Source organism: Tamandua tetradactyla, chromosome 20 (genome assembly GCF_023851605.1).
Source record: "Tamandua tetradactyla isolate mTamTet1 chromosome 20, mTamTet1.pri, whole genome shotgun sequence".
In the NCBI taxonomy this organism is placed as follows: Eukaryota; Metazoa; Chordata; class Mammalia; order Pilosa; family Myrmecophagidae; genus Tamandua; species Tamandua tetradactyla.
Genome location: NC_135346.1, coordinates 32,629,485 through 32,654,465, shown reverse-complemented (window position 1 = coordinate 32,654,465; position 24,981 = coordinate 32,629,485). Strand labels below are relative to the sequence as shown.

General features: G+C 36.1%; 1 protein-coding gene across 3 annotated transcripts in view; it reads right to left on the bottom strand.

Annotated features, from left to right (window-relative positions):
• Window positions 1–3,043: 3,043 nt before the first annotated feature.
• G3BP1 (G3BP stress granule assembly factor 1) overlaps window positions 3,044–24,981 on the bottom strand; it is a 44,110-nt gene continuing 22,172 nt past the window's right edge. For all 3 annotated transcript variants that reach the window (XM_077137456.1, XM_077137455.1, XM_077137453.1), the window contains exons 3-12: window positions 21,435–21,516; window positions 20,402–20,575; window positions 17,758–17,848; window positions 16,752–16,845; window positions 15,377–15,578; window positions 11,727–11,828; window positions 11,338–11,449; window positions 11,017–11,145; window positions 10,506–10,615; window positions 3,044–4,519 (exon numbers count right to left, since the gene is read on the bottom strand). In XM_077137456.1, coding sequence (XP_076993571.1) covers window positions 4,313–4,519; window positions 10,506–10,615; window positions 11,017–11,145; window positions 11,338–11,449; window positions 11,727–11,828; window positions 15,377–15,578; window positions 16,752–16,845; window positions 17,758–17,848; window positions 20,402–20,575; window positions 21,435–21,516 — 1,303 coding nt within the window. In that variant the 3' untranslated portion in view covers window positions 3,044–4,312. The remainder of the gene's footprint in view (window positions 4,520–10,505; window positions 10,616–11,016; window positions 11,146–11,337; window positions 11,450–11,726; window positions 11,829–15,376; window positions 15,579–16,751; window positions 16,846–17,757; window positions 17,849–20,401; window positions 20,576–21,434; window positions 21,517–24,981) is intronic.

Genomic DNA, 24,981 nt, shown 5'->3' with positions numbered 1-24,981 from the left:
CTTAGGTCATTACTGAGACTGTTACATGAAAGTCTGACCAATGAAGTCTAATTTCAGTATTATCCTGAAGTAGACACATATCCACTATGAAGAATGTAAAATAGAAATAAGTTTTATCTCATGTGTGCCACCATTTCTCCTTTACTGTAGTCTAGGAAAAGTTCACAAACTTACCTATGGTTCCCCAAACCCCAACATCACAGTAAACAAATACAAACCTCAAAAAAAAACATTACCACCTTAAAACCAGAAATCCTTAATTCAGTCATCATCCAGTGCGGTATCCACCCTCCCTCATCCCACACAAGAGAATTTCTAAGTCTCTAAAACATTCTTTAGGTTCCTATTAACATGTGTGGAAGGCTACCTCTGATTATTCACTGTCCATTTTTGATACATTAGGCAGTTATAGCTAGAACACAATATTCAAATAAATTTAGAAGTTGTTTCTTTCACAGGGTTGAAAACTGCAGAACTAAAAGGTCAACAATTATCTCATTTGTATGCAGTACCTACACAGAGATTCTTTTAAGTAGCACAAAAATAAAACTTCAACACACCTTTAGATCAGTAGATTTGACAAATGCAATCATTTACTTAAAAGAAATAAGCCACTTAGCATAAACAATGGTCTACAAATTTAAACTTCTTAAGACTATTTCCATATAGATTCTAACAAATGCTTTCTATAAAGTGCCACATTTTCCACTAAATCATTAAAAGGATTTTCAAACAAACGGATAAATTATCAGGAGATGGCAATTAACAGCATAAATCAATTGCTATAAACTCACCTGGATTATGCTATAATAAAAATTATTGTTATCCACATCCAGATTAAATTCATACTAAATGTATTTTCACAGATGAGAAAAGAATCGAACAAATTATTGTACTGCCATAGAAAATCTAACCAAAAAGCCTATGTTTAAACATCTTGTTTAAACTACAGGAAATGGAGAACAGTAATGCTAAACCTGTTTTGAATGTTTTCCACACAAAGTCTCCATAGTAGTAGTTACATTACTGTTATGTCCAATTCTCTAAGTAAGTCATTCAAATGTTAATAGGTAGACATTATGGTTCCTCAGAAAAAGCAACAGTTTAGGAGACCAATCGGCTACTTACTATATTTGTGACCTGGAGGCCAAATTTTTTTAACTGCTCTCATCTGTTCCTTCTTAGTATATTTCCGGGGGGGGGGGGGGAGTGGGGGGGAATATTACCTAATCCACAGGGTAGTTATGAGAATTTAAATAGTTTTCTAACTTAAAACTAAAGTGCAATTCAACTAACGCTGTGGCAGTAACCTACTCATCCAACACCTAAATATTTTCTTGAATTATCCATTTTATTACTCCCCAGCAATAGCTCAAAAAAGTTTAGAACACAGGAATACACAAGTCAACTTCGCCATAAAAGTATACAAAATTATTTTTATAAGGCCCAAGATCTATTATTTCCAGCAAGTCTTAAAAGACTTGAGATACATTGAACCAAGCTAAAATTACCTAGCTACAATAGTCAGGAGTCAGTTTTAAGTTTAATAGTCAAGACCGTGTAAGTCAAGACTTGTGTACACAAGACTGTGTATAAATGTACACTGCGGGCCATTCCCAGAAATGAGAAAGTATTATATTAACCCTGAAAATGTTGAATATGATGAGCTGGTGCTGCCTATAGAAAATCTTCCCTAAACTATTTTTAAAAGCTAATATTAACTTAAAATTTAAGTAAATCCATGAGACACAGTTCTCAAAGGAAAAAAAAAGAAGCTAAAAATGATTAGCTGAAAGCAAGACTATTATACTAAATGTATTCACAATTATTTTCACTTTCTAGCCGTGTGAATGTACAGAATTTTAGGGTCTCATGTTTATTCCATCAGCAATAATGTAAACAGTGGTCTATCAGGATTCTTAACAGTCTTAAACATGATGGTAAATCCTATTTCTCAGGTCCAATTCTGATTATCTGAAATTATTGGGGAATCCTTTTGGTTTCTGAGACTGCAGTGATTTCCTGCAAAGTGTAACAAGCAGCATCTAGCGTACTACCTCCCCACACTTAAAAAGACACATTTGGTGCAAATAATGGAAATTCAGATTAATAACTATTGACAGTAAACGTTACTATTATTCCTGAAAGAGATTTCCATTTCCTTAATAGTTCATTTTACTTATCTGAAGCTGTATTTCAAAAGAATCAGTCTTCACTCAAGTTTTCCTAATTCTACTACTCTCTCCACCACACATAACAAAAACAGGGACTATCGGTGTCCTCAATGGGGTTGCTTAATTTTACAGAAGATTTGGCATCCTTGGCCCCTCAACCATCAAATGTGGTGTCTCATCTCAAACCCCCAAAACTCACACATTTCCAAATGTCCTCTAGGAGGTGACAATAAGAATTCCTGTTTTGAAATAGACAGCTTAGGATTCACCTGTGAAAAATAATTTCTAAGCCATTCATAATTTACAATTTAAAGTTCCCAAAACTTAAACTTTTTTTTTCAAAATTAACAAGCTAATTATTTTTCTTTCCAACAAAAGCTTAATATAAGCTATAAAAGTACAAGCTGAATTTCATCCAATATCACTGCAATGGGTCAAATGTAGCAGTTACCAAGTAGTTATATCAACTGATTCAAAGAACAGCTATATGACTCAGTTACATAAATTTCTTTACGTGAAGGAGATACTAACAATTTTTAAATATTTGAAATTGAGGACCAAACTGAAAACAAACTTCATTTTAGTCTTTAGTTTTAGACTATGCCATTCAGCAAATAGTTTCTTGGTAACAGCAAAACAAAACTTTCCTATTCTTATATTATCCTCAAACAACAGTCCTAAAGATGAACCCTGTTAAGAATAAAATAAATAAATTATATTTGACAACATGGTTGCCCTTCAATTATTAATGACAAGTTACCACACAAAGGCTTGCTTCACAAATGTGTAAACAAAGCCTTCATCCACATCGCACACAGCATTCAAGAAATAACATATTATAAAAGCGAGTATTAGTCTATATTGCCAGATTAAGTTTTCTTCCAGAAATATTTTAATAAAAATTGGCCATTCCAAGAAACACCCACTGCATGCCCATCAAATAAAAGAGAACCATAACAAAATAGAAAATTTACCATGTGGCTATGATTTAAAGGGGAAAAAACTAGCAGACACTTAAGCACATCAACAAAATTCATTATCAAAATCACATTCCTTCTTATGGACTATGATTAGGAATCTGAATACAGACCGAAATAAAACTTATTACAAATGTTAAGGTCAAAGCCCATCTATAGAAGCGTCTGACCTCAAAGGCATTCCAGTTTGAGACTCAATTTCTAAATAAGGCATAACAAATGTTAATAGAAGACATAAAAGGTAAAAAAGGGACCCTAAGTTCCCAATATACTCCGAACCTGATAAAACAAATCTAGATTTTTTTTTATTTTTCTTTAAACATTTGCCAAGAAGGAAATCAAAGATAAATAGAAGGCACACCAGTTTTGCTTATTATTTTTTTCTTGGATTTGGGAGATTTTGTTTTTTGTTGTTTTTTACAAATTCAAATTAAATGTGAAAAAACTACTACCAAAAACTCTAACAGTTCAAGAAAAGCATCAATTGCACTCTAGACATTTAAAACCTATCACAATTTAAATTTCAGTGCTAAAAACAGTAGGTTTTCGAATTGTTTTGTGATCCTATACTAGAAGGAAAAAACTCTTAACACCTTTTATTCAGTTTTATACCATACCAGCAACAATCAAACTGTTAATTTTTCCAAAGGGAATTTTCTCCATACCAAAAGGTAGGCATGACTCAAAGAAACAATTTGGTTTTTCCTGCCTTCGAAATACTTATCAAATCCTGTATTTTTCACAGGCTTTTGAAACATGTAGAAAATAAGAAATATTCCAATGAATGAAACATACCAAATGTCAGTAATAAGCAAGACACATTCCTTTGGGGGAAATGGCTGTTAAAAAAAAAGAAAAAGTCCAGTCTGTATATGCAAAATAAACAAGGAAATTCAGTCATTTTTTTTTTCTTCTTTAAAAATCCATTTTTCCTAAAATATCATTCCACAAAATTGGAAGTGAAGGACTAAAAGGTCAGGAAAGGAAAGGGAGGAGAGGGAGCACACACCATTAACACAAAAAGGAGTAAAGTTGTACAAACTTAAGCAGTTTATAACAGACTAGGGTCATACTCCAAGATACCAAAGGCTGGTTGAAGAAATTCACCGTTCTGCAGGATCTAGGGTTTGTACTGCTGTGTGAAGATCAGCGAAGAGCAATTCACTGCCTTGGAGCGATCCCCCTTCCCACTCCAAATCCTGGTTTCTGCACCATGCCTCCACGGGGAGGGCCTCTCATTCCACCACCCAGCCCACCTCGAGGGCCTCCAGGTCCCCTCAGGCGGTTATCTCGACGGTCCCCTTCCCTGGCTGCTCGAGTCTTCTTCTCTTCCACATTCAGACGAACCTCACCTCTGAACATGATGGGCTGTAAGAATCAAGGTGACCAGACTTACTAAATGCTTATGGGATAAGCTATCAAAGGTAAAATAAAGTTATTACAAAGAATCAGCAGCTTACAAATCTGCTACATTCTCATAGTTCAGTTTTTGTTTTAAACTCAAAACACATATTTTCCCATTAACAAATATGTGGAAAGACTGTGATGTGTGCAAGCTAGTTAAAAAATACCAATTAAAAAAAAAATACCAATTTAAACAGCACAGCAACACAAGTCACACTCGTTGTAAATATAACACTCTCACAGAAATACCAACATAAAGTAAATATTATTTCCCATAGAATTATACACCTAAGAATTGCCAACCTTCTCCATGGATGTGAAGGCTTAAAATAAAACCCCATAATCACCTAATATGGAAAGACTCCATTGTACAAGTTTTATACAAAGAACACATATATGTCAAACAAAAGTATCTAAATTTGATCTAAATATAACTAAATGCTGTTCACCTTGTCAGAATTATTAAAATTTCAGAAAATACTGAAGATAATCAAGACATCAGATCTTAGTGAAGAAAAAAAAAAAAACAAATGTATCCACACTTTTAACAGAGCTATGAATTAAATTTATGTTCCTCACTGGCAGTGTTGTTTCTTAACTGTATTATTATTCTTTTTTTAATGAACAGCTAACAATACTTACCACTATGTACCAGTAAAGTATCCTAAATATTTCACATTAATTCACTTGATCTTCACAATAATCCTGAGGTAAATTGTGAAGGTAAATAAAACTGAGGACCAGGAAGGTTAAGAAACTTGCCATGGGTCACAAAGCCAAAGAGCTGTAGAAGAGGATTTGTAAAACAAAGCATCCTGACTGCAAGGTATGAGCTTTCATACCTTGATATGCTAGACAATCTCTTGCATCTTGGTCATCATTCTTAGATAAGCTATTTCTGTGTTCATTAAAAAAATACTAAAGGGTGTATGAAAGACTTGCCAATACAGCAAGAAAGGGGAAAATACAAGTTCCCAAAGCACAAAGGAGTGATTTGAAAGTATAGATAAGGAAACCTCCATAAAGACTCTTCTGACTTCCTAATTCTTAAATCTACTTTAAGTTTTGATTTAAAAATATACATGAATGTATTATTTTGCATGGACCATTAGAGATACTAATTTGAAGAGCCATTTCAGATGTGATGCTCCAGATACAATGGGAAATGGAAACAACAAGGCCTTATTACTCTAGAGGCGGAGAGACACAACACACAAGTAAACAAAGATACAATATAATGTGAAGCACTTTTAAAAAAAAGAAAAGCATGTTAAAGTCTAAAAAATGAGGGGATAGGGGCTGAGGCTGAGAACGCTTTAAAAGGTGGTTACGAATGTCCATCAAAGAACAAATGGACGAACAAAGTGTGGCATACACATGCGGCGATGCGATGGAGGACTAAGCAGCTGGAAGAATAAAGCCATGAAGCAGCCAACAACGTGGATGAACCCTGAGGACAGTCTGCTCAGTGAAATAAGCCAGAAACAAAAGGACAAACATTGTATGGTCTCACTAATATGAACTAACATTAATGAGTGACTTTGAGAGTTAAAGTTGAGAACACAGGTTTATCAGGAGATAGAGAGTAGAGTTAGAGCATTCGATGCTGAAGGAGTACAGAAAGTTCAAAAGGATTGATCGTAAAGATCCAGAAATGGAGTATAATGAACAAAGATGAATCTGAGTATGGTTGAAAAAGGAAGGCTAGGGACATTTATGACAGCAGAAAGGAAGTTAGAGGATAAAAACTGGGACTGTACAACACAGCGAAATGTAGAGTTGGCAATGGTGGTGATTAAACGCACAAATATAAGAAAGTTTTTACTTGAGGGAGAAAAACTGAATGTCACCATTGCACAGTATTAAAAATGGGATGGGATGTGGAAAAAATACAATTATTACAAACTAGGGCCTATAGTTAACAGTAACACTGTAATACTTTTTCATTAATTGTAACAAAGGCAATATACCAAAGCTAAATATCAATAACAGGGGGATTTAAGAGAGGGGTATGGGATTCTTGTTACTGTTTCTCTTTTTTTTTATTTTCTTCTTTGCGGAAGAAATGGAAATATTCTCATATAGATTGTGGTGGTGAATACATAACTACGTGATTATACTGGGAACTACTGAATGTACACTTGGGATGAAATATATGTATCTGTGTTTGAATAAAACAGTTTAAAAAATAAACAAAAGGATACAAGTGCTGGAGAAGATGAGAAGAGAGATACCTATTCACTAATAGTAGCGAAGTAGAATGGTACAGCTCTTCTGGAGAGCAGTGTGGTGATTTCACAGAAGATTAGACATAGGGTTGCCACCCCGTTATTGGACAACCCCATTATTAGAAAAAGACTTGGAAGAACTGAAAGCAGGGACACAAATGGATATTTGTACACTGGTGTTTATGGTGGCATTATTCATAACTTGCAATGGATGGAGGTAGCCTAGAAGTACTTCAACTGATGATGGGAGGGGCAGACTGTGGTGTAAACAAACAATGGAATATTGAGCGGCTATGGGAAGGAATGAAATCATGTGGAATGCAACTAGGTGAATGAACCCTGGGACATTATATTAACTGAAGTAGGCCAGAAACAAAAGTACAATTAATGGATGGTTTCACTTGTGTGAACTAACTATACGTAAAAACACTAAGATGAATTTGAGTGCATAGGGTGTCATGGGATGCAGAGTGGATTCGATTAAGGAGTATAGAATGTTCCGTAGGGCTCAATGTAAGGGTTCCTGGACTGGGGGCTCTTACAGCAGTCACATCTGTTCCTGAGCTGTTATTTCTAAATTCTGAGATGCTGTGTTCCTGGTATGTGACCTTGTGTTTCCCTCAAACACTGGTTATCTGTGTGACACCTGAGATTCAGAGTTGGAGTTCCACAGCTCTAAAAGTTAGCCTTGTTTCACACAGCAACCACTGAAGAGGTTGAAGAACTGAGCCCAATTAGAGATCAGAATGAAACGGATGTGGTTAGGACTAGGGTGAATCAGAACACAGAGTAAAGGATAATACTGTCTGTTTCGTAAAACTTCAACTTCTATACGAGACCAAAGGAAGAGATGTTAATTTGGTCCAAAATTTAAACTTTCTGTGGCACACTAATTAAACTTATCTGGTCAGTTTATTTAAACAACCTAATCACATGGAACCTAGAATATAGGAAATCAGATACCATTATTCTTCACAGGTTAATGTAATATCCAGATACATTCCAGAGTAGTGTGGGCAGAAAATAAAAAAGTATTTGCAAAGTCCCCTTCAGGGACTGAAGAAAAATGAGAAACTATTTAACTTTCCCAACTGAGGAATTCCTGATACTAAAGCATTTGGGACTCCCAATTAAATAAGTGAAGCCCCTGTGATCTTGAAGCTAGCCTTTATGGAACTTATTTCTGTAACGGCAAAGCTAGGCCTGCTGGTAAATATGCCTAGGAGTCACCCCCAGAGAGCCTCTTTTGATGCTCAACTTGGCCTCTCTTTAAGCCAATTCTGCAAATAAACTCATTGCCAGCCCCCTTACATAGGACATGACTCCCAGGGGTACAAGTCTCCCTGGTAACATGGGACATGACTCCCAGGGAAAAGCCTGGCCCTGGCCCTGGCACCATGGGATGGAGAATGCCTTCTTGACCAAAAAGGGAAAAATAAATGGAACAAAATAAAGTTGCAGGGGCTAAGAGATTTGAAATAGAGTTGAAAGGTCATTCTGGAGATTACTCTCATGCAAGCTTCAGTCAGATTGCAAACTACCACAGTATTGGAGTATGGCACACTCCAATCAACAGTATTCCTGAAAATCCCAGGGAGTGCTCTAGGCTCTATCGAAAAAAGTTTTTCTTAGTAAGCTTATTTTTCCCTGAAGATCGAGAGGAAGACAAATGAGAGGGAGAAGTTGTAACTGAGAAATTAGGATGTTACAAGTGACTGTGACTACTGACTCATTATATAGAAACTTCTTTTTAGTGTTTAATGTTTTCGACTATCCAAAAGGAATTACCTGGAGTTGCTGAACTGTAATACAGTAGCACTGGTTTTGATAATAACTTTTAAAACCACACAGCAAAAACAAAAAGTTGGTTGCCCATGTTTGTTTGGATCTACTACTGAGTGTTCTGTTCTATTCCACTGATAAATTTCTGACAATACCATACTTTCTTATTTAACCTATCTCTACTTAGACATGCATGGCTTAATCTTTGCGACAAGCCTAAGAGCAGAGTCCAATACTAGAAGTCAATAAGAGAGTAGGGAAAGAAGTACGTGATGTTTGAGGTTTTCTTTTTTCTAACTTCTTCCTTTTTCTGGAGTAATGCAAATGTTCAAAAAATGATCACAGTGATGAATGCTCAACTATGTGATGATACTGTGAACCATGAGTGTATACTTTGGATGGAGTAAATGGTGTGTGACTACATCTCAATAAAATTACATTTATTAAAAAAATAAAAAGTGGTTACAGCTCTTTTCCTGCCAGTGCTGAGTAGCACAGAAGTGGAGGCTTGGGCACTTTCAAGATTTGGCTCTACTAGTAACCCACTACCATGGCCAACGAAGACATTGCTGCTGGAGGTGTGAAGTTCTTAACACTGCTTATAAGAGGTGCTGAAGACTACCCTTATCCACATGTAAGCCAGGAAGCTGCCCAAACCTTAGACAAGTGTCAAGCCCATCTTTGTGTGTTTGCATCCAACTGTCATGAGCTTATGTATATCTGGTTGGTAGAAGCCCTTTTTGCCAAACAAGAAATTCAGGGCTGTGGAGGCAAGAGAGGGAAAACCTTATAGACTGGCTGGTTGCAGTTGTGTGGCTGTTAAGGACTATAGGAAAGAATCACAGGCCAAGGATAAGAATATTTCAAATGCAAGAAATGAACAAATAAAAAACTTGGCTCTCAAAAATAAGATGGTTACAAAAGGCATTTCTGCGGAGTTATCACAAGAACAGGAAAGAAGGTAGCAGACATACTCACAGACCCTTTCTGAGGAAATTTACTTCAAAAAATCCTATTACATAAAAATACCATGGCTTAGTCAGGTGCATTAAATGAAACAAATACCCTCTCCGTGGTCAATTGACTGGGAAGCCAGTCCGAACGTTTGATCTTCTTTGGCCCACTGGGAACATCACATACTCTCTAAGGAAATGTGAATTCAAAGCCACACAAAAAAATTTAGCCACTAGACCTATCACTAGACCTATGGTATCATGAATGATGAATAATCCATTTGTCCATAAAGCCTATTGGATATTACTGGGTCCAAAATTCTATGGCCCTGGTAGGTGAGCCACCATTCCCTTCTCATTTCTCAAGATAACAGGTGGTCAAACCATTTGAGAAATTCATAATGAACATCTGCAGATTAAGTTTTACATAGTTATGGTCACAACCTAAACTCTGTAGTATGCCCATTAATATTCTGGAGAACATCATAATCCTGCCCTATGAAATATGATTTACTACATTTCTGTTACATAGTTTAAAATGTGTAACTTTAATGCATAGAGAGAGAAAGTAAATTAGGGATTGCCAGGGGCTGGTGGAGAGGGTATTGGGAATGACTGCTTAAAGGATATTGGGCTTCCCCATGGGGTGATGCAAACTGGATTTTTGTTTCATAGACAAAAGTTACATTGTATTTTATCTCTACACTGCAGCTACCACCAAGGAAAGAAATTTGCATAAATTCCGTGCACTAGCTATTAGTTTTTTCACTTACTTATTCAAAAATCACAAGTGATTTAGTTTTGATTTTCTAAACTTCCAGGCAGGTATTTTAATAATAATGGCTCAACATGATGGACTAACTTATCCAAAGATGTTGAAATAAATTACATTTTACATATAAGACCTAGCTATAAGAATAAATACATTCTAAAGAGCCAAGATACACCCTCATGAAAAAAAAAAATCAATATGAAAAAAATGCTTACCCTGTTGCTAAGGACCTTCTGAACAGGTTCAGAGTCATCAAACACAACGAAACCAAAATTAGGTAATTTCCCACCGCTGTTAATGCGCAGCTCCACCACATTCCCATAATCTGCAAGTAAAACACAGATTTTTCAGATAACCTATTACAATGTTTCCTTTAAACATTACATGTGCACTGGCCACCCAATGCAGTAGTAGCCACTAACCACAAGTAGCTACTGAACACTTAAACTGTGGCTAGTCCAAAATTAGATGTGCCAAAAGTATAAAATACACAATGGATTTCAAAGATTTAGTATTTAAAAAATTAAATATCTAATATTTTCACACGTTGAGATGATTTTTCAATATACTTGGCTAAATAAATTGTTATTAAAATTAAATTCTCCAGTTTTTCACTTTTTTTTTATATGACTACTGAAAACTTAAAATTACATATGTAGGTCCCCTTCTATTTCTCTTGGACAGCCGGACACTAGACAACCTACTTCTAAACAATCAATAACCTACTTTGAAAGAAATCTTTAAGTTCTGATTTGTCCACCTCATGAGGGAGATTGCCAATGAAGAGCTGGTGACTGTCAGGATGTCTCACAATTCTTCGGGGTTCAACATCCCCTTGTTCACCGGCCTCACGTACTAAAGAAGACACAAAAATAGCACTGAATGAGAAAAAGAAGACATCTTTCATTAACTGTTCCACTCAATAATTTCCTCTCTAGCCTAACAATAAAAAAAATTTAAGTAGACAAGTATCAATCCCTCTCCTCAATAAAACAAATTCACCTCAAAATCCCTCAAACTAGAGAAAATGCACTTATGAGCTCTTACTTGGTCTAGGTCCCCTCTGTGGAGGAATATTTATTCGTTGTTCTCGCACTCTTTGATCCCTCTGAGGCCTCTGTGGTGGAATCTGAGATTCAGGCTTAGACTCTGGACGGGGCTGAAAAATGTGTAAGTTAATTCTGTGTAAAAAACAAAACAGACTGGTGCCTGCCCGTGTTAAAAAAAAAAAAAACAGACTTTTTTTTCTTGTGAAACTTCTCAGCTAATAAGGTTGAAACTAGAAAATGACAAGTCTATTCCAAGTCATGAAAGCCACCCACATCATCTTTCTCCTTTGCCTATACCAAGTCCCACAATCTCTAAAGTTCTGTGAAACCATATTCCATGAATTGCAAGTAAATTTGCCCAATGTACAAGTTTAATTAGAACCTCACCTGTGAAGCTGGTATCTTGACAACATGAGGTGGTATCCCTGTAACTGGAACAGCCCCACTGGGTGGAAGATTCTTACTAGTCACAGATGCCCAAGAAAATGTCTAAGGAACAATACCAACATTGTATGTGATTTTACTATATGTCAAAAACAATATAAAATCTATTAACCTGATGCATAAAATATGAATCAAGTTCTCAAAGGCAGGATGGAATTTTAAAGTATCTTGAGATTCTCACCCCTCTCCTCTCCAATTCCATTCACAAACTGTGTTCTAAATTTCATGTGATTATCAAGTTATGCCATATTCAAGCAAAAGAAACATAAACTTAGGATCAAGGAAGCTACTCTGAGCCAATTTCAAATTTGTGCATCAAAAAAATACTTCCTTCGTTTCCCGGACCATGCACCACAACTTCCCCCAACAACAACAACAACAAAAACTCTCTTCTCTAAAACCAGCTTTTACTTCTATGATCTCTCCATTCACCGTACAAACATTAGCCCAATTAGAGCAACTTTAGAAAGATTTTGAACATCTTCTCCAATCCTTATTAAAATCACCAGCTCCTTGGGCACATAAACGAAATCAGAAAGAAAGACAGATGTTAAAGATTGAGATGGTATAATCTAGGAATGCCTAGAGTATATAATAATAGTGAAATGTACAATGTACAAAATTTTAAAAATGTTTTGGGATAAGGAAGAACAAAGGAATGTCATTACTGCAGGGTGCTGAAAATAGATGATAATTAATACTTTAAAATGTCACCTTATGTGTGAGACTAAGCAAAAAATGTTTATTTGTTACAAAATTTAGATTTTGACTAGAGCATTTCCTAATATAACTCATGTAGATAGTTTGATTGAATGTCATAAGTACTTAAAATCACAGGTAGCACATGAGATTTTGTTGGTTTGTCCAGAGTGATTCCCCGATGAATCCCAGAATGATTTGATCAGTGACTGGAAAAGTATTTGCAAGCCCCCTTCGGGGAATGGTGAGAGTGGGGAGAAATTCACCTTCCCCAAGTTGAATTCTTGATATTCTCACAAGCAGTGTGGACAACCAAAGCTACTGGCTGAGCACCCGGTCTTGGGGTTTGTTCATATGAAACTTAACCCCACAAAGGATAGGTCAAGTCTACCTAAAACTTAGGCCTAAGAGTCACCCCCAAGAGAGCCTCTTTTGTTGCTCAGATGTGGCCTCTCTCTCCAGCCAATATGATGAGCAGTCTCACCACCCTCCCCTTCTCTGCGTGGGACATGACTCCCAGGGGTGTGGACCTTCCTGGCAACGTGGGACAAAGATCCTGGAAGGAGCTGAGACTCAGCATCAAAGGACTGAGAAAAACCCTAGAATGAGCTGAGAATTAACATCAAGGGATTGAGAGAATCTTCTCGACCAAAAGGCGGAAGAGTAAAATGAGACAAAGTGTCAATGGCTGAGAGATTCCACACAGAGTTGAGAGGTTATCCTGGAGGTTATTCTTACGCATTAAGTAGATATCACCTTATTGTTCAAGATGTAGTGGAGAGGCTGGAGGGAATTGCCTGAAAATGTAGTGCTGTGTTCCAGTAGCCATGTTTCTTGATGATGAATGAACAATGATATAGCTTTCACAATGAGACTCTGTGAATGTGAAAACCTTATGTCTGATGCTCCTTTTAGCTACTATATCATCAGAAGAGTAGAACATATGGAATAAAAATAAATAATAGGGGGAAGAAATGTTAAAATATATTCAGTTTGAAATAGTGGTAAATGAAAGCGAGGGGTAAGGGGTATGATACGTATAGTTTTTCTTCTCTATTATCATTTTATTTCTTTTTCTGTTGTCTTTTTGTTTCTTTTTCTAAATCGATGCAAATGTACTAAGAAATGATGAATATGCAACTATGTAATGATATTAAGAATTACTGATTGTATATGTAGAATGGAATGATATCTAAATGTTTTGTTAAATTTTTTTTAATTAATAAAAAAAAGTTAAAAAAAAAAATCATCAGCTCCTGATATTCTACCTCTGAATTAGTTCCTCTCCATCTCCACCGTCACCAAACTAATCTAAGCCATCACATCTCAAAAAGACTAACATAGTAGCTGCATTTCTGGTTATCCATCCTGGACCCAGCCAAACCACTCTGCTGGTTTGCCTAGAAGCTAATCACCTCTTTATAGTACAAATATTTTAATGGTCACACCGTATAATGGTCTCCTCCTTCTCTGGGAATAAAGCCCAAATTCTGTAATATTGATGGCCCACAATGGCCTAACCTTCACCTACCTTTGCCTCATCTCTATGACCCTACCTCCCTCTCAATTTTCACTCAATCACATAGGTTTTCCTTCAGTATCTTTTCTTTTTTCCCCATCTCACAACCTTTTTCTGTATACCTTTTCTGGACAGAGAAGTCAGATAATATACTCTATTATATGTTCTCATGACAATTATCATTTATAAAAGGCGCTTAACACATTGGCAAATGAATGATTATTTGTTTACCATCTGTTCTAGTTTGCTAGCTGCTGGAATGCAACACACCAGAGACGGATTGGCTTTTAATAAAAGGGGATTTATTTTGTTGGTTCTTCAGAGGAAAGGCAGCTTACTTTCCACTGAGATTCTTTCTTACGTGGAAGGCACAAGATGGTCTCTGCTGGTCTTCTCTCCAGGCCCCTGGGTTCCAATAACTTTCCCCGGGGTAACTTCTTTCTGCATCTCCAAAGGCCTGGGCTGAGCTGCTAGTGCTGAGATGAGGAATGCCAAGCTGCTTAGCAGTGCTACATTGCAATCTCTCATTTAAACACCAGCCAATTAAGTCAAACGTCACTCACTGCAGCAGACACGCCTCCTAGCTGACTGCAGATGTAACTGGCAACAGATGAGGTTCATGTACTGTTGGCTTATGTCCACAGCAACAAGACTAGGTACGCTCACCTGGCCAAGTTGACAACTGAATCTAACTAACATACCATCTCTCTTTCCTACTCAATTATTCTATTAGCTCTTCAAGAGCAAAAACCCTTTCTGTTTTATCAATTTAGTCCCCACACTTAGGACAACACCTGGCACATAACAGGCTCTTGAATTAATTGTTGAATAGACAAACAAATAACATTACTAGATGCTTGACTTCATAAATACAGCACTAAAAAAATTTCTACCTAGAGCACTGGATATAAAGGTACTATGAGTTCAATTATCACAACAACCTGACGTGACCCAGGAAAAGCAGTCATACTTCAGCATTCAGATTCATTTCTACTGTGAAATTATCTTCAAGATTTCACAGAAGTGGAAAAAACCTGTTTTGGCATTTTCTTTATTTTTTCCAAAGGCCGTTACTCATTTGTACTGTCTAACAAGCAAGTTAATAATCTGCAATTTAAAAGCTGAAGTATTAAAAAGACAAGAGGCATTTGATATGGTGATAAAATAACATAAAATTTCTTCTCTAAGAGGTATTCAAATTTCCTTGGGGAGAAAAAGTTACTTTTGATTTTCTAAGACAACATTCCCCTTACTTCTTATCTGAGGCATGGCTTAACACGCAAGCAATTTCCCTGAACCACCCATATAAAAATGTACTTACAAACTTCAACTAAACAAAGTAGAAATAAAATAAAAATGAAGACATGTTTCATACCCTCAAATCTTCTTGTACAGTCTGAGCTATGTCTGTAGGTGCTGGAGAAGAATTCTTCTGAACATCCTCAGGAGCAGTTTCTTCTAATACTGGTTCAGACTTTTCCTCTTGGATTTCAGATACAGGTTCCTGTTCTGGTTCTGGTTCAGGATCAGGCTCTGGTTCAGCAACAGTTTCCTCTAAATGTTCTTCCAAGTCATTACTTTTACAGAAAAATTTGATAAGTATCATTCTGCCTCCACTGATTTAGCAAGAAATTTTCACCTGTTTATAACTGTAGAGATCTGGACCCCAAAATAGCTCCCTCTCTTTATAAAACATCTAAGAATTATACTCATATATCTGAGTATTAAATCAAGCAACTTTTTAAAAAAGGACTCTGTTCTAATCGCAAAAGGAATGAGATTCGTCACTAAATTCTGATAGCCACATAAACCAAATAGATCAAAATGAACCACACTATAGTTGGAATCCCAGCGATTACCTATTATACTCCACCACACAAAAAAATCTTTTATAATAAAAATATAAACATTTTTGGAGGAAAAAAGGCAATATTCAGGGCAATGCGATGGTGGCAGAATTCTTCCCTGCCATGCCAGAGACCGGGTTCGATTTCCGGTGCCTGCCCATGTAAAAAAAAAAAAAAAAAAAAACAAGACAATATTCACAGTTTAATGGTCTTTTAAATAGAATCAGTGGTTCTAATTCAATGGTTCTTAAACTTCCTCATAAAACACTAGGAACACTTAAGACTGCAGATGTCCTCTCCACACTCCCACCCCCTGAAATTCTAATTCAGTAGCTCTGTGGTGAAATCAGGACTCTTCATTTTCAAACAGCAACCCAGGTGAGTGACGTGGGTAGTCCATCAGCTCACCCTGAGAAACACTACTGAAAATACAAACATTAAGGATGCCACGTGGGAATAGTATGGATTCATTTCTATTCCAATAGGAAAAAAAAAAAAACCACCTAAGATACAATCTCTCACTGTCTGAGGTAATTAATAAAATTCTTTATTGCTACTTGTATGAATTTCTAACAATTTACAGCTTGGTATATAATTTAATAAAATTAAGTCTCAGTATACTTCATATTCCCTCAAAACACAGAAATCCAATCAAATCTATTTTTCACTTACCAAAAGGATAAAACTAAACCAAACCACAACTGATAGATACTATTTAAATAGCTCCCGTAATATAATCAATCTGCTGTTAAACAAGTTATATATTTTTGTTAGCTTAGAGATTCCAAAGGGAAAATCTTGTTTCTGGAAAATTATTATTTTCTGAGATAATTCTGAGAATATGTAACTGTCCTTCAACAAAGTGAAAAGAGTAGACAACCTAAGACCCCACATTTTCCTTACCTAACAGTCTGATCATAGAAAGTTCCAGGATCATCAGGTACCACCTCTGGTGTCTGCTGTCTTTCTTCAGGTTCCTCCACTTCTTCCTCAGACTCTAAATAAGGGGAAAAAAGTTCAAAGTACTTTTGCTTATTTAATTCACAAATATATTCAATTTTACAATGTTCACCTTGAACAAAAAGACAATGAAACCAGAAGAAAACACACACATAAAAGTAATAAAAACAAAGCAATCTAGTAAAGTCATGGCACAAGTCTGAAAGATAGAATTAAGGTAATGGTATTCTGGTTAAGAACATGGATTCTAAAATCCTATTGTTAGTAATCCAATCTGGGCTCTACCACCTAACTAGCTATATGATACTAGACAAATTACTTTCCTGCAGCTCAGCACCCCAATCTAGATGACAACAGTACTGAAAGTACCTATCTACAAGGCAAAGAGCACTTAGAACAGTCTCTGCCAAATAACCATTATTAATACTGGAAGACAATTTTTCATCAGTGTTTCTGCATAGCTTACAATTAGGCAAGAGCTACCCTTTGTTCCAGACTATCTTTACAAGAACATTTGTATAACAAACAGCCCTGGAATACAGGGTTTCCCTCAAAAGCAAAGGCCAGGCATGTTTACTACCTTTTATGAAAGATTCTGGTTCCCTAACTCAGGGTTCCATCCATATCTACAATGCAACCCACTGCATGTGCCGGTATCATATGGACTTCTTCATGGTGCCCTGTGAGAATTGGGGCAAAAATGCTACTTTAATTACTGTAATAGCCTGACCATTTTTGACTCCAGAGACTTGTGCCTTCTACCAACATCCATGAAACTGTGGCATAACCTTGCAAGTAGAGTAAAATCTTCACAAATCTTGACAATTAAAAATTATAGTGAATATAGAGTATAACAAAAACATTCAAGAAATCCAGATTCTTAGAGGCAGCCTGATATTTTTTTAAAAATGTAGACAAGTAGCTTAAGAGTGTTCTTTTCACTACTCACCCTCCTGAGGCTCAGTGACAAAGCCACCAAATACCTCATCTTGGTATCTGAAGATATCATTGTGAACATAGAACTTATTTGCAACAGAGCCCTGCAATGCCAACAAAAAGTTTTCATTTATTCAGCACTTTTAAAAAGCCAAATCATTCTAAACCAGCGGTTCTCAACCATGGGCAATTCTGCTCCCCCACCCCCTAGGGGGACAACTACAAATATCTGAAGATATTTCAGTTTTCACAACTTGGAGGGAATAGGTGTACTAGTGAGTAGAAACAGGGATGCTGCTAAATATCCTACAAGGCATAAGACAGCTCCCTGTGATAATTATTTGGCCCAAAATGTCAATAGCGCTAAGGTTGGAAAACCCTGCTCCACAGTATGGTTATAAAAAAACTACACTCAAAAAAAAAAAAACAAAAAACTACACTCATATATATTTTTTATGTTCAAGACATTTAACCTTACCACAAGACTGATATTCAACAATTGATAAATCTGTAGGTATGTAAGATGACAGAGGCCCAAACCTCAAATCATTAACAGACTGATTCTTGACAATAAATATATATTCCTAACTCAACCTATATTTAAAATTCCCTAAATCTGCATCTAAGACATTGATACAAGTGTTAGGTGCAGCAGAAAATGCTTATTCATGTTAGGTACAAGACACATCTGAGTCCAAATCTAACTACACGATTTCTGTTATTAAATTCCTGAAGTTCAGTTTCCTCAGGTGAAAAAAAAGGGGGGGGGGGGGTACCAACATATACCACAGAGCTCTGAATATTAAATGAAACCATTTATGTAACAATGAATTATACTAAGAGGACGTTAGATCCTTCCCTCTGAAGGAAAAAAGGAACTATAAATAAACATATAACAGCTGACCATCATACAGCATGTAATTTCACAATGCAGAAAATCTAAGCCTCCCTTCTCTAAAATCGATTAAAATGACTTCATGTAATTTTTTAAATAGACAATCAAGTTACTTTATATTCAAACAGTAAAAACACAGGGTCCAATATTTTAAATTGAAAAGTATCTTAAACAGAAGATAAGAAAACTCATTTATTCAGAAAGTCCATACTGAGCCACTAGAGCAGATAAGCTTCCTGACCCTATTGTTACAGTCTAGACCAGTTTGGAAGGCAATACAAATGCAATGATTCGTCATAAACCTACAATACTATTGCTATGCATAACGAACAAAAAAGAACCAGGGCTCATTGAAGAAACGGCTGATTCCAGAATTGAAGCAGGGAAGAGCCTGAAATATTTTGTGTCAGTGATCAAAAAAAGACAAACAAGGACACATGAAAAAGACATCTGAAGCCACCTTGAAGGTGTTCATGCTGGCCATATCTTGGATATTTCAGATATTCAAATTATCAGTTATGTGTCATAATCCATTAAATAAACTAAGAATCCATAGTGGTAATAAATAAATAAGAAAATCCTTTACAGTAAAATGTCAATAAAATATAGAATGATCAGTTGGACACAAGAAGACAAATACTGTATCTTCTCACTAATATGAACTAATTGCAAAGCACAATTAGAGGAAGAAATGTAGGCACTTCCTACATTTACACAATGGAGTCTGTTCTCTCCCTGCAGTCAGACACTAATATCCCTGCTGTTCCTGGCAAAGCCCTAAACACAAACATACCTATGATAGAAATCACTGTGGAGAACACACTTTGTCAACTTATTTAAAACACAAAACCCTTAAAAAAAAAAAGTCTGGATTAAAACATTTAAAATGGAAAGAATGGTGTGCCTAAAACTGTTTATTAAAATATATATATAAATGGTTAAGGTGACAGAGTGGCAAGTGCTTCCAACAACAATCAATGAATACTAAAACCAGTGCATGAGTTCGATCAAGAACAGAGTATTTTGCATAAACTGAATGAACATACCAAAATTTAATCAAAGGAAGGGGTGGTAAAACCTGGTTAACATCACCTTAACTAAGTAATCAAAAAATAACTTGGCTAATAAGGGGACTAAATGGCATCATATGCCTCCCTAACATGAGGTAAAGACATTTATGCAGGCATAATCTTAACCTAATCAAAAGGAACCAAGACACCTCAAACTAAGGTATTCTACAAGGTAACTGTGCTCTCCAAAATGTCAATGATAAAGAAAAACAAATGAGGAACTACTGCAGATTAAAAAAAAAAAAACAAAAAACAAAGAGACATAATAGCTAAAAATGCAATGTGTAATCCTGGATTGAATCTTGGACTGGGAAATGTTTATTAGCATTACTGGAACAATTATTAAAATTGAAAGATGTATCAATAACACTTAAATTTGACAAATGTACTATGGTTATAAGAGAATTCCTTAGGAAATGCCCATTAAAGTATCTGAGGATAATTGGGCATGAGGTTTCCAAATCATTTTCAAATCTTTTAGAAGAAAATATAATAAAGAATTATAAGCATGTGGGCAAATACTGGCAGTGGCTCTAACCCAGGGGTGGAGAGTGAGTTATTTGCACTATTCTTGTAACTTTTCTGTAAAAATTTCAAAATAAAACTATTTTAAAAGACATGCATCAATCCTTCATTGATTTTTTCTTCCTATATTTGATTATTATAGCACCAAGTATTATTTTCACACATACCTCTGGAGCAAGGACAAAAGTCTGCATGAATCTCCTCAAAGCCTGGTTGTTATTAGAGAGTAGTCCCATCACCTGGACTACTACACCATCATTTAGAGTAGCATGAGCATCAACATGGCGGATCTTAGTGTGGCAGTTGGTAAAATTCTGTGACATCACTTTCCTATGGATTTCCTAAGGAATCGAGGCAAGAGTTATCACTACCTTAAAATTTATATAACCTCCAAGAAAAAAATTCTTCAAACACAAGTACAGAAAATGAATGTGCACACTTAACTTACAAATTACACAGACCCTACTTTAATCTGTCTTAATATATTCTATTCCCAGTGTCTTCATTTGACTGAGCCTTATAAAATAATTCAACTGAATTAACACACTTAGAAATCTTTTTGGAAGTCCTCTTGGGGGAATGGCAAGAAAGGGAAAAATTCAACTTCCCCATGTGGAGAATTCCTGATATTCTCACAAGCAGTGGGGACAACCAAAGCAATAGGCCGAGCCCTCACACTTAGGGTTTGTTCATATGAAACCTACCCCACAAAGAATAAATTAAGCCTACTTAAAATTAGGCCTAAGGGTCACCCCTAGAGAACCTCTTTTGTTGCTCAGATGTGACTTCTATCTCTCAGCCAACACAACAAGCAAACTCACCGCCCTTCCCCTTTCTACGTGGAACATGACTTCCAGGGGTGTGGACCTTCTTGGTAATGTGGGACAAAAATCCCAGAATGAGCTGGGACTCAGCATCAAGTGATTGAGAAAACAACCAAAAGGGGAAAGAGAGAAATGAGACAAAATAGATGATCCCAATCTAAAACCAGTTATCTCCTAACATACAAAACTTCAAAACATAGCATGCAAACTTAAGAGTGACACCACATATGCTTTTCAATAAATATTTTATCTTAACCACACAGTGATTATATACCTAAAATTCCACAAAGAAGTTAAAAATTAAAAACATGCATCCATCTCAAATTTATGGGTTATTGTCTAGCTGCTTAATGACCTAAAAGTTTAGTATGCTTACTTTCTGTCCATAGACCGCATCTGCTGGTTTTCCATTTGAATCCAATCCCCCATGGACATAAGAAGAGTTTTTTCCATAAAATCTGTGCAACAGGAAAATAATTTACTTGTCATCTTCAAGAATTCTAAGACCAGGTATCTATTTTTCATGTTTGGTGCTATCTCACTTACTACATAGACTCTTTAAAAACAGAAGTGTTTTCTCTGTATTCCATAAACTACCCATTCCGTACATAGCACTCAAGTCAATATTTGTAGAATGGGATTGAATTTGGCCAGTGAGGGAGAACACCACATTATAAGTTGCAAAATCTAAGTTTGAGGATAGGATGACTATATATTGGGAAGGAGCTTACAGTATTGTGTCAGGAATACCACTTAAAATAAAACAAAAGATCCTGTTTCTACTGAGGAAGAAAACAGGTAGACATCTATGTTTTCCACAGATGTGAAAAATTCTTTTATATCAGAGAATGCATGTGAACAGTTTTCATTAAAAACCCAGTAACTCATGGAGCAGGTTTTAATAATTTCTGCTGGTGCAGTTACAGCTTAATTCCCCTTAGTTTTAATTCATTTATAGTTTCAATTATTTTGTTTGTATTTAAACAATATTAGATCACGAAATCAACACTCAGATAAACATACAAAATGTCCAACCCAGGGATAAGCACTATTCAGATTTTTTAATAATCTGTCCTCCAGAGAAACATTGTTTTCACAAATGAGACCATATATGTTATTTTGTATGCTGATTCTACTGCACTCAAAAAAGAGTGGTACACAAGAAACCTGAGTCCACCTTTCTATTTAAAGTTATTAAAAGGCTGTATGTCAGCCAGATTCAGTTTATTGTTGGCTAAGTAATTTTTCATTATATCTAAGGTGCACCTCAACTGCAGAGATGGTAAAATATAAAAAAAGATGTCTTAGAATCAGTGAATAATAACACTGACAAGAAATACATTAATGTATTTTCTACTCTTGTTCCTTTTAAATTTCCAAATTGATTTAACTTCTAAAGGCAAAGAATAAAACTCTAGACATAAAAAACAAAACCTGTGTATGGGGGGGAGACCAGACTTATTCAATTACTTAATAGCCATGTGAATACCAGCAAATTTTTAATTTCTGAGCTTCTTGATCTGTAAAATGAAGGTAACTCTCCTTCAGTATCTTGCAAAACAGTTTTGTAGAGAGGAGAAACAGATACAAAAGTACTTTGGAAATTATAAAGCCTTTTAAAAAAACACAAGAGATGTTTTCCATTTTCAGAGCAAGGCCAAATACTGAACTCAAAAACAATTTATAAATTTTCTTTACATCTAATAATCATGTGGTACCCAATATGCAATATGGTCAAAGTACAAAGGAAAAATTAGTTATGATCCAGAAATTGCACATTTTTCAACTTCCTTGGAATTATCCTAACAAGTCCATATAAATATAGCTTTGTACGATACAGCATTATTCGTAATAGAGGAGCAAATACATATTCATCGTTAGAGGATTAAAGTATGCTATATCACTATACAATAAAAAACCTGCTATATATATCACTATACAATAAAAAACTTTGAAGTCACTAAAATTAATCTGGTATTGGTAGGACTTCTGGGGAAAATGAGAGAGTAGGGAGCTCCTACTCATTCCTCTAAAAACAGCTAGTATATGAGCAGAAACTATTTGAAACAACTGTTTCAGGCCAGGGAGCGCTGTACAGAACCCAGGCAAGACAGGGACGAAGAAGTTGAGACAATGCAGTCAAAAAGTGAGTAAGTAGATCACTCAGTGGCTACTGCTGGCATCCAGGCCCCACTCTCAAGGCTAGCCACCTAGGGTATGGTTCCTAGCCGGCTCCTGGGGACAGAGAGGAACTTAGAAGCTCTTTTCCCCAAGAACAGGAAAGGGCAAGGCTGAGTACTGATCATGGCTCTTAATCACCTCTTAGATCGCTGCATACCAGCACAGAGCTGCTCTTTCAGTGCCCCAGACAAGGATAACCACACCACTGTTTCAACCCCACCCCCGACAGGGGCAAAAAAAAAAAAAAGTAGAGACTCAAAGAAGGGTCCATGTAGAGCTGCAGGGAAAAGATGGTCAAAGTATGCCATCTGCTGGGAAAGCACAGCTTCAAGTAGCCATCAAAAAGGATTTTTGGTGTATTTCTTGATCTTTTACCTAGGGCTCTTCAGAACTGATAAGCACCACTTTATGGGTCCCTGGCCCTGTTTTGGCTGGGAAATAGTGACTTGGGAAAGTTCTCTCCAGGGCAACCCTCCTTGAGACTGCTCTCCAGGCAAAAGTGGGTAGAGGCAATGAAAGTTAAAAAAAAAAAAAAAGTATAGAGACAAAGCAAAGACAAACAGAACAGATAGAGATTCCCAGAGGAGGAACAAAGGAAGGTTAACTTTTCCCTGGGGGTAAAACAAATGCACAAATAGTGCAATCTTACCATGTCAAGAATGTTTGTTTTAATAAACAGTGAACAGACATACAAAAACAAAAACAAATAGTGCAATCCTAAAAATTGTACCATATACCCAGGGCAAGAATCAGATGAAGAGGTGGAAAACTGTGATCAAATACAAGCAATTCTAAAGGTCTAGAATAAGTTGAACCAAGTATCAGAGCCTCAACAATAAAACTCTAGGCAAGAGAGAGGAGCTGACCTTCAGAGTAAACTCATGAAGATAATCAGATACCTAGACATCAGCAAAAAGTTACAAGCAATACTAAGAACAGGAAGATATGGCCTAGTCAAAGGAACGAATTAAAATTTCAGAGACAATTTATAACTAATCAAATATGTTCAAAAAAATCCTAACTCAATTCAAGGAGATAAAGGAAGATATGGCTAAAGAAATAAAGGATGTTAAGAAAACACTTGGAGAGTATAAAGAAGAGTTTGATAGTACGAACAGAAAAATAACAGAACTTTTGGAAATGAAAGGCACAACAGAAGAGATTAAAAAATATAACAGCAGATTTGGAACATGCAGAAGAAAATCAGCAAACCTGAAGAGAAGATAATCAAAATCTCACAGAACGGATAGAGAAAAGAATGGAAAAAATTAAACAGGACATGAGGGAATTAAATGACAGCACAAAGAGCACAAATATACGCATCATGGGTATTCCAGAAAGAGTAAACAGGGAAAAGGGGACAGAAGGAGTATTTGAGAAAATAATGATTGAAAAATTTCCAAATCTTATGAAAGCCATAAATACACGTCAAGCAAAAAGTGCTTCAAACAGAATAAATCCTAATAGACCTATTCTGAAACTCATACCAATCAGAATGTCAAATGCCACAGATAAAGAGAGAATCCTGAAAGTAGCAAGAGAAAAGTAAATCATCACATTCAAGGGATCGCCAAAAAGACTAAGTGCCGATTCTTCATCAGAAACCATGGAAGGTTGGTGAGAGTCACTCTTTCAGAGTCTAGGATGGAACAAGAGCACCAGCTTTTGACTTTTGTCTCATGTTTCTTCAAGAGCTGGAGTGATTAATGACCCAGAGGAAATATATGGTTCAAAAACTGTTC